At 46.4% G+C, this 14,808-nt stretch overlaps 1 protein-coding gene across 6 annotated transcripts in view; it reads right to left on the bottom strand.

Annotated features, from left to right (window-relative positions):
* The window catches only part of CCDC40 (coiled-coil domain 40 molecular ruler complex subunit), a 28,717-nt gene that overhangs the window by 7,681 nt on the left and 6,228 nt on the right, over positions 1-14,808 (bottom strand). For 3 of the 6 annotated variants that reach the window (XM_075904105.2, XM_075904103.2, XM_075904106.2), the window contains 11 exons: positions 14,464-14,592; positions 11,850-12,359; positions 9,309-9,486; positions 8,513-8,700; positions 7,884-7,967; positions 7,578-7,797; positions 5,772-5,929; positions 4,002-4,124; positions 2,638-2,759; positions 801-1,044; positions 479-661 (listed from right to left, as the gene is read on the bottom strand). In XM_075904105.2, the coding sequence (XP_075760220.2) occupies positions 479-661; positions 801-1,044; positions 2,638-2,759; positions 4,002-4,124; positions 5,772-5,929; positions 7,578-7,797; positions 7,884-7,967; positions 8,513-8,700; positions 9,309-9,486; positions 11,850-12,359; positions 14,464-14,592 (2,139 nt within the window). The remainder of the gene's footprint in view (positions 1-478; positions 662-800; positions 1,045-2,637; positions 2,760-4,001; positions 4,125-5,771; positions 5,930-7,577; positions 7,798-7,883; positions 7,968-8,512; positions 8,701-9,308; positions 9,487-11,849; positions 12,360-14,463; positions 14,593-14,808) is intronic. The other 3 variants (XM_075904104.2, XM_075904108.2, XM_075904107.2) reach the window with 3 other exon arrangements.

The raw sequence follows: 14,808 nt of genomic DNA, 5'->3' as shown, positions 1-14,808 counted from the left end.
AACCCAGCCTACAGTTCACAAGGCAGCTGCTTCACCCACCACTGAAGCCTCCTGTAGGCTGAAACCTGGCAATTAACAGCACACGGCAATATTATGCAACAACTCGGGACTGTGAGTGAAGAGTCCCAGCTATTTGAAATTGTACGGGCAAGGTTGTAGGGCACAGGAAATGACTCCAGATGGGATTGGGGGGAATGCCAGATAGTCAAGGATAAAGTCCTACCCTCCAGGAAGGAGCAATAGGAACACAAGGACTGGTGAAGCGTGCTTTAGAGTGGGTCCTTTTTTTAGAAGAGGAATCTGTATACTAGGGAGCAGTGGCCTTTGGGCCAGTATCCTGGAGGGAATAAACACAGAATGTGTGTGTGTGTGTGTGTGTGTGTGCGTGTGCGTGTGCGTGTCTGTCTGTCTGTCTGTCTCTCTCTCTCTCTCTCGTGCAGGTCAGCTCCTGTCAGTCACACAGAAACAAGTACCGTACCAGATCCAGCTTTTTCTTATGAAGCTTTGAGGCCAGTTGTGAATAATATTTTGCGGCTTTGCTGGACATCAGCTGATCCTGCAGCTTTGCCATAATCTGATTCTCCAGCTCCTGTCTGGCCTCAGTCTCCTTCTCCATTTCCTTACCGATGGCCTGCAGCTCATTCATCTGAGCAGCTCGGTCCTGAGAGGAAAGACATGGGAACAGGGCTGTTCAAAAGGGCAGGCTACTGGGATTCGGGGAAAGTGGATGGAAATCTACAGGTGATAAAATATCAACAAGTGGTTAAAAAAGCCTCTTTGCCACGGGTCTGTGGTCTCACCGAGCTGGCCCTGCCGAGGGCTTGCTCTGTCTCATGCAGCGTGCGGGTGTAGGTGGTGAATTCAACTTTCAGGGCATCCTGTTTGGCCTGGCTCTGGGCAATCAGCTTCTTGCTCATGTTGGCATCGTTCTCGGAGCGGTTCAAGATGCGGGCAAGCAGTTCGTTCCTCTCTTCCTCCTTCGTGACTGACTTCTTGTAGACTTGGATCTCTGTCTCCAAGGACTTGAGCTGGTGCCTGGACAGCCTGCAAGGGCCGGGAGAAGACAGGAGAGTGTCAAGGGGACTGATCTGTGCCCTGCATCACCAACCCCAAACTCCTGCTTTCAAACAGGCTGCTGCACAAAAGAGCAGAGGATGAGGATGAGCAAGAAAATCAGGCGCGTTTATTCACCACTGGAGCTGTCTGGCATCATCCTACTGGAAAGAAAACTGCCACCTCATTTTGTGGATAATTTTGAACAGTTCCTGGTGCTCCAGATCTCCCAGGCCTGTTACACGGGGGTAAGGATGGTGCCTCTGGCCTCTGTCAACAGCTGGAGATGAATGGCAGGAGACAAATCGCTTGATCATTGTCTTCGGTCCACCCACTCTGGGGCACTTGGCACTGTCGGCTGACAGGACACTGGGCTAGACGGACCTTTGGTCTGACCCAGCGTGGCCGTTCTTACGTTCTATGTTCACTGCTGTTCAAGGGATTGATCTCAGCCCAGAGCTCCCAGGCCCATTCCGATGGGAACACAGAACTCCTGAGGCAGCAGTTCTAAGGGGAGGGGATAGAAGCTCCCTGCAATGATACCCTAGCACCATGCTCCGGTTGGAGAGGAACTGTCTTCAGTCCTGCCTGACCAAAGGGTGGGTCAGCAACCATAGGTCTTGTTGGGGAAGGGGCCCTTTCAGGCCCTCAGGAACCTATTAGTATTGGAACAGGTACACTACTGGTCGTGATATTTCTCCCCTTTCTCCTGCCAGCTGTTATTGTTGGCATCATGTCATTTCCTTGCCAATAGGCTACATCCCAGAGGATGTCCTTATGGGACCATCACCCCATGGCTTCCCACAGGCACATTTCATTACACTGGTACCAAACTCCTGAACCTAGCATAATAATCAATGTCACAGTCAAAATGGAGGCTTATCAGGGGCTGGCAGAGATGGCTGTTTGTCAGTGGCTGGCAGAGATTAAGGCAAAGCAGCCAGTGTGAGAATGTGTCCGTTGCTGCAGTGTGAATGTGACAGCACTGAGCTCTTACCAGAAGGCTGGAGGAACCAAAAGTCAGAAAGAAATGTCCCTACCGAAGATGACTTTCTTACAGTTCTTCTCCCTACTCTTCCCCAGAAATCAGAGTCGAAAAGTATTTTGCTGACTCATGCACGTTGGGCAGGTTTTAGGACTATAGAATAGAACACACATTCCCTTCCGCACCAATGAGCAGGGTTTCCCGAGGAGTGAACTCTTGCTGAATGTCACAAAACCGTGCCTGCAAATAACCTAGGTAAATCTTTCCTGATACCTCTTCCTTTGGCCTGGGAGGTCCTGCAAGGGACAGAAGGAAATATCCAGACTTTCTCCTCAGTGAAATACAAACCAGCCCGTTCGGCCTAGTTATCTATGTCGTCTTTTTGAAGGAAGGTCATGCTGTGAATGGAGAAAACTAACAAAAACCGATGCCCCTTGCCTAGTGACCTTTCGCCGTTCTAAGCTCTTCAAGCAACAGCTGGATGCTTTGGGCAGCACACACTGTGCACAGAAGATCGTATCAGCAACAACCTTGACAGCACTCTAGTCTCTCAGACTGACTCCCGTCCAAAGAGTAGCTGTTCTGTTCAGAGGCAATACCTTAGTGCCTCCTGCATGGCAGAGTAGGCTTCATCTCGTCGCTTCATCCCCGTCAAGCTGCTGTCCCACTGCAGCATCAGTTGCTTCTTCTCCATGTTAATGGTTTGTATCTCCATACAAGCCTGCAAAGAGACCCCACTCTGAGATACTGAATCCACCCTGGGCTGGGTGTCGGACCCGCATTCCCACTTCATTGCCCACTGCATTTCACGAGTCAGCGGGGAGGAAATAGCTCCCAATGGCCACACTTTGTCTTCTATTGTTTTCCTACATCCCTGCTCTTTCCTTTGGCTCTTGTGTTTGGAGGGTGTGGGAATTAAAAGCACTGGCTTACATCTTGTTTTCAAAAGCGACAAGGAGTCCTGTGGCACCTTATAGAGTGACTAACAGATGTATTGGAGCATAAGCTTTCGTGGGCAAAGACCCACTTCGTCAGATGCAAGTGGGTCTTTGCCCACAAAAGCTTATGCTCCAATACATCTGTTAGTGTATAAGGTGCCACAGGACTCCTTGTTGCTTTTGCACATCCAGACTAACACAGCGAGCCCTCTGATATCTTGTTTTCAGTTACTCTCGCAATTTCACTGTAACCAAGAGTGCAATGGATATTATGTGCATTCATGTTTTTTGCATCGTTAAGGTCACAGATAAAAATTGCAGACAGGGAAGGAAATGCAAAAGTCAAGGCCCCGACAGCAACATTAACTCAGGCCTATCTCACATCTAGGGTGGCGTATGGGATGCAACTTACAATGTGCTCTAAATGGTAATATATTAAGCTACAGATTGAACATGAAATCCAGAACAGAAATGGTGTATTGTCTTAGAACAGTTGGGTCAGTGGGTCCATGCAGTGTAGTGTGAGGATAGCACTAATAGAAAGTGATTATTTATACTGTAGGAGTTCCTAGGTGTAAAGCTAACTATCACCCCTATGTAATACTTGGGTATCATGCTACAGTGATGCACAGGAGAAAGGCTTGTCATTAATAGGTAGGAAAACGGATGTCAGGGATTGGATCTGGCATGGAGTTGCTCTGTTCTGCTGCAGGCTCATCCTGTCAATCACAGCAAATGCGTCTGATTAGCACAGCACTGAAGAGGTAGGCATCTCCCTCCAAGATAAAGAAACTAAGGGGGTGAGACAGGAGGTCTTGTAGGGCAAAATCCCTAGAAATAGCCACTCAGCATACGTTTGATTTTGTGTGGGTCTTAAGGCTATAGGAAATCTTTTCTTCACACAAAGGGCAGGGGTGAGAGATTTTTGGACTCAAACCGAGGTGTGTGTTTAGGCAGAGTGGAGGACTCTGGCTCACCACAAAAAGTAATATTACCCACACGTGACAAATACTGTCATCTCCTACCTCACTCACGGCTTGTCGGGTTATTTTTGTGTCTTCAGCCTGGGCAATAAATTGAGCTTCATACAAAGCAATCTGCTCCTGCAGTTCGTGGGCATTCCTTGTTAAGCGGTCTACAAGCAGGTCCTACAAACATCAGACCACAGCAGATCAGTACAAATACGCTCTCTGGACATGGGGGAAGCAGGGCCAAGTGAAGGAGTTGCATTAGATGTGGTGACTATCAGATCTTCAGCATCCGCACTCGTGACTGCAGTGCTCTGTGGTGACAGTCATCTCCATCTCTGCGGAGTAGTCACAATTGTTTAACCCACGGCACCACTCGGCAGATGATTCGTTTTCTTTTAATCCATGTATATCAATTAGTCTCGTAGCAAGGAAGAGTGCCGGGGCCAAAGTGTCGCCTAACGTCTGTCTATCCAGGTTATTATACTCTGCCCATCACCAGGGCACCAAAAGGTCATAATTTAGAGGAAAATGGCCTCTAAATAGCTCCACACTCCATTGCCACTTTCACATACAATTAGGGTCCTACCAAATTCGTGGTCTATTTTGGTTAATTTCACAGCCATAGGATTTTAAAATGGAAAATTTCATGATTTCAGCTTTTTAAATCTGAAATTCCAGGCTGTTGAATTGTAGGGGCCCTGATCCAAAAAACGAATCATAAAGGTTATGGCGGGGGTGCGGGAGTTTGCCGTACTGCTGCCCTTACTTCTGCACTGAAGCTGGTGGTGCTGCCTTCGGAGCTGGGCAACTGGAGAGCAGTATGGTGTTGCCACCTTTATTTCTGTGCTGCTGCCTGCAGAGAGGGACCCTCAGTCAGCAGCCACCACTCTCTGGCTGCCCAACTCTGAAGACAGCAGCGCAGAAGTAATGGTGGCATGGTATGGTATTGCTACCCTTACTTCTGCACTGCTGCTGGCAAGGTGCCGCCTTCAGAGCTAGAGGCCTGGCTAACAGCTGCCGCTCTCTGGCTGCCAGAAGTAAGAGTGGCAATACTACAATACAGGAATAACTACCTGTATTAGTGATAACATGTTAAATTGGCAATGGGCGGAGACGCTGTGTAACTGTTGTGACCATCGGCTTATGTGCATATCTCACTTCCACTGCTAGACCTATCAAATCACTTCTCCTCCGTCCCCTAAAATAACCTTGTGCCCTCCCTGCAGCTTCCTTTTGGGTCAGGCCTCCCAATTTGAGAAACGATGAAATCTGTATAATATAGGGTAAAAGCTCACAGAATACCAGATTTCATGGGGGAGACCAGATTTCATGGTCCGTCCTGTGTTTTGCATGGCCATTAATTTGGTAGGGCCCTATATGTAATCCTGCAATATTTATTCTGTTGCAAGAGGCAGCCATCTAACCAGCAGAGGGAGCAGGAGTTAAAACATACTGGACCAGCTGTTTTTTTGTGTTGGAAAATCACTTTGCTAAACTCACACTTGTTCAGAATAATCCCCCTGGGGCTTGAAAATAAGGTGTCTCTTGACTAACCCTTCTCCTGTGTGACTATGGATCCGGGGTTGTTACTGTCGAGCTGCTCAGAGAAGCTGTGCTTTGAATGATTTGATTTAGAACAGACACATCTAAGGAGCTACCTGCTATTTGCAAACAAACGCCGTCTAAGAATGGAAGAGGGCAAACCACATATTGAACCAGCCCTCCTAGACTTTGTTCTTGTAGCATTCTGTGTGGCAAGAAAGCATTTCCCCATGAACTCGGAACTCCAACAGCATCCTTGTCAGACTTGTATTTGCCCTATACCTGTTTTTTCTTCTCCACTTCGGCCTGGATCCTGTCTGCCTCAGCCTTCTTCACTGCCCGTTTCATCACAGAGATGTCATCCCGCACATCCTGGTCCATGTTCTGCATGTAGAACAGGCGCAAGGCCAGGTTTTCCACCTCGGTCTGCATTACAGAAACTGGGGAGACAGGTGGAAAGGTTAGTTACCAGAGGATTGCTGCAGCATGTACCCTTCCAGAGCTAAAAGAGAACGACACAAGGGTCTGAACAGAGAAAACCCCCTAAAAATCCACCCACCTCACGTGACCCTCCCTAGGGTAGGCATGGACATCAGCTCCTGGAGCAGGATTCCTGGGGACGAGCTGCCCAAGAGACCTGGTATGTGCCTGCAATTCCCAGTACACCCTGTATCTCCACAATATTGAAATAGCCCAGTGAAGTTCATGTCCTTGAATGTAAGGGGTTGCCATGCAGAAGGTCCTAGTCTCATGAATCAAGCTGTCTCGTCAACCAAGGATCTGCCATCTTCACCAAAGCCTCAGCAGTTCCTGGCAGCAGCCTCAGGCAGGAATAAACCAAATGGGGGGGAATGAGGCGTGCTGAGGAACAACTTCCCAAGGGTCTTGGTGAAGTCTCCCTCACTGGCCATTTGAAAATCAAGATGGAACGTCTTTCTAAGAGCTGCTCTCGGGAGTCTTTGGGAAAGCGCTCGGAGCTGTGCGAACAGGAGGCCAAATTAGACCAGTGGTTTTCACACTGTATTTCTCGTGACCCAGAAAAAGAAAATTGTTGATGCTGCGACCCTACCCAGTCTGACTGAAGTGCGGGCTCCGGGGCGGGGCTGAGGATGAGAGCGTTGGGCTTTGGGGGAGGGTCAGGCTTGGGGCAGGAGGGACTTACCTTGAGTGGCTTCCGGTTAGCGGTGCAGCGGAGGGAGGGGGTGGGGGCTAAGGCAGCTTCTTGCCTCTCCTGGCACCGCAGACCCTGCTGCCCCCAGAAGCAGCCAGTGGGGATGCGGAGCTAGTGCTCGGGGCAGGGGCAGTAGGTGGAGCCCTGTGTGTTCTTTTCTCCCCACATCTAGGAGCCGGGCCTGCTGGTGGCTGCTTCTAGGGCGCAGCGCAGTCTGCAATGCCCGGACAGGCAGGGAGCTGCCTTAGCATCCCCACTGGTCACCCTGCAGCAATGAGACCCAGGGCCTGATATTCCACAACCTAGTACTGGGTCATGACCCGTCATCTGAAAACCGCTTATTTAGATGATTCAATGCGGCCTTAGTATCTACGAAAACCTGCTTGTCAGTGTGACGCCGGCCGGTGGAATCGAACCTGGAGCCTCTAATGCACAAGCTAAACGCCAGCTGGCTCTCAGCTGAGGCTGGAGAGCAGATTCATTATTCTCTCTGTAAGTGGCTCAGTGCCTCTAGGTGGGACAGTGCCACCCCCAGCAGGTGTGTGGGTTACACCAGGAATGGCCTTTGTTCAAAGAACCTCTTAAAGGGACAGAAAAGCATCTGCCTTATAAAGATGGGGGTTATGCTGGTAGAAATGATGTCAAAACCAAGACAAGTAATAGGAACATCTATAGTGCTCGGAGTGCACATGGCGCTTTACAGATGTAGAATAAAATAGCTCCACACCCTGAAGAGCTTCCAAACCAGCCAATACAATCGCGAAGCCTAACTGGCAAGGTGCACCCAGTATGCTCAGGTTGATCTTTCCAGTCAGGGAGCCATTCCTGAATGCTGGGGCTGATGTTCTACAAACAAGTGTTAAGCTCATGCTCAATTGTCCTTACGTGAGGAAAGATGAAGCAAGAGCCTTAGTCACCTTTCTTGCGTTCATCCTCCGTACTCTGGCATGTTTTCTTGTACACATGTCTGATGTCCTGCAGCTCCTCCTCTAGCTGCCGACGCACCACGGCTATCTGAGAGTGTCGGTCGTGGTTCTTCTCCAGTTCCATCTGCAGCCGGGCCAGCTGTTGCTGGACTCCGTAAAGGACCACTCCCAGCTGTTCCCTCTGCACCTTACCCTGCTTTGTGGCCACCGTCTGCAGGCACAAGAAGAAATGGGTCAGTTCATATTAACTTGGACAGGGCTGGAATGCAGTGGGAACTCCAGGGAAGATTACTATACCAGCTCCTGAAGCTCCATGGTCACTTTTTCCATCTGCTTACTAAGATAATTTTTTAGGGCAGCTTGGAATCTTCTCATCAGCGGCTAGAGAGGGAAGGAAGATGGTAACACCCTTAAAACACCCTCATGAATAAGTCACCATTGGGAACACGTGTCAGGTCCAACACAACATTTTCACACTGGAGACGGAGATTCCCGCCCTGAGCAGGCTGCAAGTAAAATGGGTTCTGAAGATTCAGTCTCGAAGCTAGTGGACATCAGTTCACATCGTGAAACTACCACCTCGTTGGCAACACTAGTCATTTCTGTGTAGGGGAGGCCCAGAAACTCTGGAGGTCAGAAGTGAAATGCACTAGAACAAAGGAAGCTTGCGCAGCATTTGCCCACCTTCATTTCTGAGGTCCTGTGGTCCTTCATTTCCATGAGAACGGAAGTTCACCTGATTTTCTGATTGCTCATTGCTCTGATCTGCAACTCTAATTTACTACAAAAGGAGTCAGCACTTTTGTAAAAATGATGTATAACATATTTAACCTAGACTGCAGCTAAACCATCACCCCGTTTGCCTCCCAGTTTTTCATGCAACCTTCAATACCAGTGACAGGTCTTGCATTTGGGCCTTTTCTTACATGTTCTGGGTCCAAGACAATCAGCTGTGTTTCCTCCTCCGTTTCCTCACTGCCCTCTATTTCAGCTTGCTCATCTGCATACTGTAAACTTTCATTCTCTTCCTCATCACCAAGCCTGCTGAGGTGCTGACTAAACTGCTGAAATGCAGAGTCTGAATAGGGAGTGGAGATGGCTACCGCAGCATCACCTGTGCTCAGAGGAAAAAGAGCAGGCAGAGAGAGAATTCAGTGCTGTGCATTTAAAGGTATTTTAAGATTAGCAGATGTCATGATGGGGGTGGGGGGAATACCTAACAGAGCTGGCTTTCTTTGCAATTTTAGATTGCCTCACTATGTTACTAGCACAAAGAAAATAAATCTTAATAAAATATACAGTAATTCTAACAATGAGGTGGAAAGTTATTATGGAAAAGATTTAAGTACAGGCTTCGTAGTAGCATCATGTAGGTTAAACATAAGGATTACAATTTGTCTATATGGGACCACTCAGAAAAATTAATCTGAATTAACTAACGGCGTCAATTTAAAATGTGAATGAAAATAAACCAAATAAAGGCTACTTTCATTTGGAATAAGGTTGTCCATATGGGGGCTTGATATGATTTAATTAATACACTTTAAATTCACTCCTTTAGTTAATTCAGATTAATTAATCCTGTGTAGATAAGCATTTAGATTTGATAATGTATGTCCAACTACTGGTAGATTCACATTTATTAGGAGAGAAGAAAAAATGATATACAGTACTGTATTTGAAAGCTGGTTGTATGGACAGTACTGTTAAGAACTGACTTACTGGTACCTGATTCAGCACAAATCTCCATGTGCACTGATAATGCAGACCTCGGGGTGCTAGCTACTGAAGACGTGCGGGATCTGCTTGGGCTGTCTATCTTTGGCTGCTCCATGTCAGGCAGCTTGGGGGGACGATTATCCACTTCCACTTGGTCTGAGGAAACCTCTTCAGATTTTTCCTGGAACATACATGCCATCATATAAAATCAGGGCTATGAAAAGGTCTTCATTTGAATGTTTACTACTAAAATTCTGCTTATCTTTCTCAATACAGGATAGGAGCAATGTAGAAAAATAAGCGAGCTATAAAAAGTCTTGCTGCTTCATGAGGAACCCAAAAAGCAATTAAAGGGCTCTGAAGTTATCCCCTAAGATATACCAGTGAGACTGCATCACTCATGGGGATGGGCGCTCTAGAAAGGCATGCAAGAATAAACTAACCCCTTGAATTTTGTCAAGAGTTCTTTATCCATCATGGCTGGTTACCAATTGTCTCCTTTCCAATTAGCCTTCCTCTTGCATTGAATAACCCTAGAATTGCTTCAATAATTTGGGAATGGAAGGTCACAAACACCTATTTAACTTATTTATAAATGATCTGGAGAAAGGGGTAAACAGGGAGGTGGCAACATTTGCAGATGATCCCAAACTGCTCAAGGTAGTTAAGACCAAAGCAGACTGTGAAGAGCTTCAAAAAGATCTCCCCAAGCTAAGTGATTGGGCAACAAAATGGCAAAGGAAATTGAATGTTGATAAATGTAAAGTAATACACACTGGAAAAATAATCCCAACTATAAATAATATAAATAATCCCAACAATATGTACAAGATGTGGAGAAATTGGAGAGAGTCCAGAGAAGAGCAACAAGAATGATTAAAGGTCTAGAGAACATGAGCTATGAGGGAAGGGTGAGGAATTGGGTTTGTTTAGTTTGGAAAGGAGAAGACTGAGAGGGGACATGATAGCAGTTTTCAGGTATCTAAAAGGGTGTCATGAGGAGGAGGGAGAAAACTGGTTCATCTTGGCTTTTGAGGATAGAACAAGAAGCAATGGGCTTAAACTGCAGCAAGGGAGGTTTAGGTTGGACATTAGGAAAAAGTTCCTAACTGTCAGGGTGGTCAAACACTGGAATAAATTGCCCAGGGAGGTTGTGGAATCCCCATTTCTGGAGATATTTAAGAGTAGGTTAGATAAATGTCTATCAGGGATGGTCTAGACAGTATGTGGTCCTGCCATGAGGGCAGGGGACTGGACTCGATGACCTTTCAAGGTCCCTTCCAATCCTAGTATTCTATGATTCTACAATATAACCGGGACTAATTTAGCTACAACTACTCAAGAGAGAGATCTTGGAGTCATTGTGGATAGTTCTCTGAAAACATCCACTCAGTGTGCAGTGGCAGCCAACCAAGAAAAGAGAATGTTGGGAATCATTTAAAAAAGGGATAGAGAATAAGACAGAAAACATCTTATTGCCTCTATATAAAATCATGGTACGCCCACATCTTGAATATTGAGTATAGATGTGGTCACCTCATCTCAAAAAAGATATACAGGCAGTCCCCGGGTTACATACAAGATAGGGACTGTAGGTTTGTTCTTAAGTTGAATTTGTATGTAAGTCGGAACTGGTACATATTGTAGGGGAAACTCTAGCCAAACATTTCTCCGGAGCTCAGTTTTATTCTCCCACACCTCACTTCCCTCAGTCCTTTATTCTCAAGCTGAGGTGTCTGCTGAGAAAAGCCACTCCGCGTCTCCCTGGTCTGCTGGGGGGGGAGGGGCGCTAGCGTCACATCTCCCTGGTCTGCTGGGGGGAAGCAGCTAGTGCGGGGTTGCCTCACCCCGTTTGTAAGTAGGGATCCGATGTAAGTCGGATCCATGTAACCCAGGGACTGCCTGCAGTGGCATTGGAAAAAGTTCAGAAAAGGGCAACAAAAATGATTAGGGGTTTGGAACGGGTCCCATATGAAGAAAGGTTTAAAAGACTTGGACTTTTCATCTTAGAAAAGAGGAGACTAAGGGGAGATACTATAGAGGTCTATAAAATCATGACTGGTGTGGAAAAAGTTATTAAGAAAAAGTTATTTACATATTCCCACAATATAAGAACTAGGAGTCACCAAATGAAATTAATAGGCAATAGGTTTAAAACAGACAGAAGAAAGTTTTTCTTCACTCCGCTCAGTCAACCTGTGGAACTCCTTGCCAGAGGATGTGGTGAAGGCTAGGAGTTTAACAGGGTTCAGAAAAGAGTTAGATAGATTCATGGAGCTTAGGTCCATCAATGGCTATTAGCCAGGAGGGGTAGGAATGGTGTCCCTAACCTCTGTTTCTCTACAGGTGGGTGACAGGGGAGGGATCATGTGAGGATTACCTGTTAGGTCCCCTCCCTCTGGGGCATTGGCCACTGTAGGCAGACAGGATACTGGGCTGGATGGACCATTGGTCTGACCCAGTCTTGCTGTTCTTATGTTCTAACACTATATTATGTATCTTGTGAATAAGATACCCCACTAGTTTAAATTCATAACCAGTCACCTCTCCAAAGAAGGATTCTGTGACCTCAGAGACCTCTTGTTCCATGACTCCTGAGACCTCCTGCTCCATGGTCTCTATGACCTCTTGATCTGTGAAACCCAAGACCTCCTGCTCCATGGCTTGCAAAACCTCCTGCTCCATGGCCCCCAAGACCTCCTGCTCTGTAGTTTCCAAGACCTCCTGCTCCATGGCCCCCAAGACCTCCTGCTCTGTAGTTTCCAAGACCTCCTGCTTCATGGCCCCCAAGACCTCCTGCTCTGTAGTTTCCAAGACCTCCTGCTTCACGGCCCCCAAGACCTCTTGCTCTGTAGTTTCCAAGACCTCCTGCTCTGTGGCCCCCGAGATCTCCTGCTCTGTGGTCCCCGAGACCTCCTGCTCCGTGACCTCTGTGACGTCCTCCTTCATGGCTTCCATGACCTCCTGCTCTGTTGGGATGAGTCTCTCTCCTGGGTCCTCTGTAGGTACAGCCTCGCCCTCTTCCTTGTCATCACTGTTCTCTGCCTGCATTCCCTAGCACAGATCAGAACCAGAAAATAGAACAAAACCAAACAATAATGGTCCATGCTCTTTATTAAGGGCTATAACTACACTGCTTTACAACTTCTCTGAAGTGTCAGTACACGGGAAATGAATCTAATCTGACCACATCTAGTGAAACAGCAGCGCCTGCTAGGACTACAGTAGCTAAGGCCCTGTCAGAATATCCATGAGAAACTTTTAATTTCCCATATTTATGGCTCAAAAGCAAAAAATCTCTCTTTAGATTTTCCCAAAGAAGGTAATTTTCACAGCCACATTATACCTGATCAAATCACTCAGTTTGTCCATCTCTTTTCAAACTGCTCCTTTAATTAATGCTGCCAGTCACTAGGTTCTAATATTGTAGAGGTCTACTCATGGAATTAGAAATGACCCTTATGTCTCAGATGGTTGCCTATGTCTCTGTTATCTCAAAAACAGACAGTTACGGTATGCTATATGTGAAGATACACCTTAAATCCACCTTCAGCTGAGTCTGGTGCAGAACACAGTGGCTTGCTTACCAAGTGGGATATCTCACTGGAAGCATGTGGCACTGGCGCTCCAGGATCTGCACTGGCTGCCTGTTGATCTCTGGGTGGAAATGAAGGTGTGGGTTGTGACTTATAAAGCCCTAATAGTTTGGGACCAATAAGTCTGAGGGATCGCCTCTCTCTGTGGACCAGACTTTCACAGCAGCTGTGATCAGCAGGGAGCCAAAGCTGGATCCCCTGGTTATAAAAGAGGTGGCATCTGGCAGGACATTTTCTTTGAATATTCAGGACTCTCCCACCCTGCTTGGTCCAAAACAGCCCAATTATGGGGACCATCTGGGCCCACTGAGAAAGACACCTGTTTGATAGGTTGTTTTGGAGAGTATACCCTTCCCAGAACAATGAAGGAGTGGAAAGGATTGGTTTGTAGGTGGCTGGCTAGTCGAGTTCTGGTTTGAACTATTATTTTAGCATTGCTGGGATTTTGTTGTAGTATGAATGATGTGTTAGGGTACTTAGAGCCTTGGATAGATGCCACTTAATTACTCTTACAAGCAGATAACCCACTTCAACAGCTGGGCCTGATTTTTTTAAGTGCTTAGTACCTGCAGCTTGCATTGAGTTTCACTGGCATCAAAGATGCTCAGTATTTCTGGAAATCAGGCCCTTACAGTGGTTTTGAAAAAAAGAGAAAACAAGTAGGAGGATTTTTATGTGGACCGAGACAGCCCAGGTGAAATGACTTGTGTGAAATATTATTTAGCTGAAAATACAAATGTGAATAATCTGTATATTCTAGCTCCCCCAAATAAATACATCTTTAAATGTATTTTGTTGCAATCAATTCATTATGTATTTTTCTAACATTACAAGCTAGACGTATGCAATGAGCCTGTTGTATTCAAGTATTCAATACATGGAATCCACATGAATTCAGGCTTCCTATAAGCCTTCTACGTAAGTTCTTTAGTTACTGTATTCCAGTAATGAGCACTCAGATTCCCATAATCCCATCATATTTCTCTTAGAGCCAAGCCCTGCAAATTGCTAAGCACTGAGATGCTTGAGGCCATCAGCACCCATTCACTTTAATAAGGTTAGAAACATCTCAGCCCCTCACAGGATGAGGCCCATACTAAACAACGAAGCTCCACACAGAGATGTATCGTTACTCACAGTGAGAATTTTGAAAATGAAAAGTTAAAATCTAGATTCAGTGGGAAACTCAACTTTCACCCAAAAGGCACAAATTCTGTCCAACATCCACCGGGCAGATAGGATCAGAGCATTTGACCCAGTTTCCCGGTTGATAAATTGGGGATAAGGGTGTTTATCTTTCCTTTGAACATGCTCCAAGATCTACAGATGAAAAGTGCTGTGTCAGAGATGAGTAAGAGCTACAAGACTCTCCTGGAAACCAGAATGTAGCCAAATTATGCTTCCCGTGGCCTCTTTCATATCCAAGCTAAGATGGCAATAATTTCTCAATTTTTCGCTACACTGGGATTGCTTCCATGAGGTTAATGATTCGTTATGTCAAAGCACTGGATTGATTGTTTAGTAGGTTCCATGCTTTCTAATGAGAATTCATAAACATCCACCTCTACAAAGGGAGCCTCTGGGGATTCAGGTGCATTGTGCTCTGCGGGATTCTGTTCCATTCCTGGCTCCTCTGCTGAAACACCATCTGCGTCTTCCTGTCTGTCCTGGCTACGCTCTGGCTGCACCACCTAGAATTCAGCAAAAAACAACATTGTAACAACAAACTGACTCCAATCAAAATTCTCATTAAGGACTGTGCAAGGCCCACACAGCATTTTACACCTGACGTGTTGTTTTAGTGCGTGCCACATATGGAATAAATGATTCTACCTGACCACATCCAGTGTAAGGAAATGCCCTTAATATTGAAGAATCTGATAGTGCTGCAATAATTAGGGATGTGG

This window comes from Pelodiscus sinensis, chromosome 20, assembly GCF_052426305.1.
Source record: "Pelodiscus sinensis isolate ZL-2025 chromosome 20, ASM5242630v1, whole genome shotgun sequence".
Lineage (NCBI taxonomy): Eukaryota > Metazoa > Chordata > Testudines > Trionychidae > Pelodiscus > Pelodiscus sinensis.
Note: the sequence above shows the minus strand (reverse complement) of the source record. Positions and strands in the feature narration are given on the sequence as shown.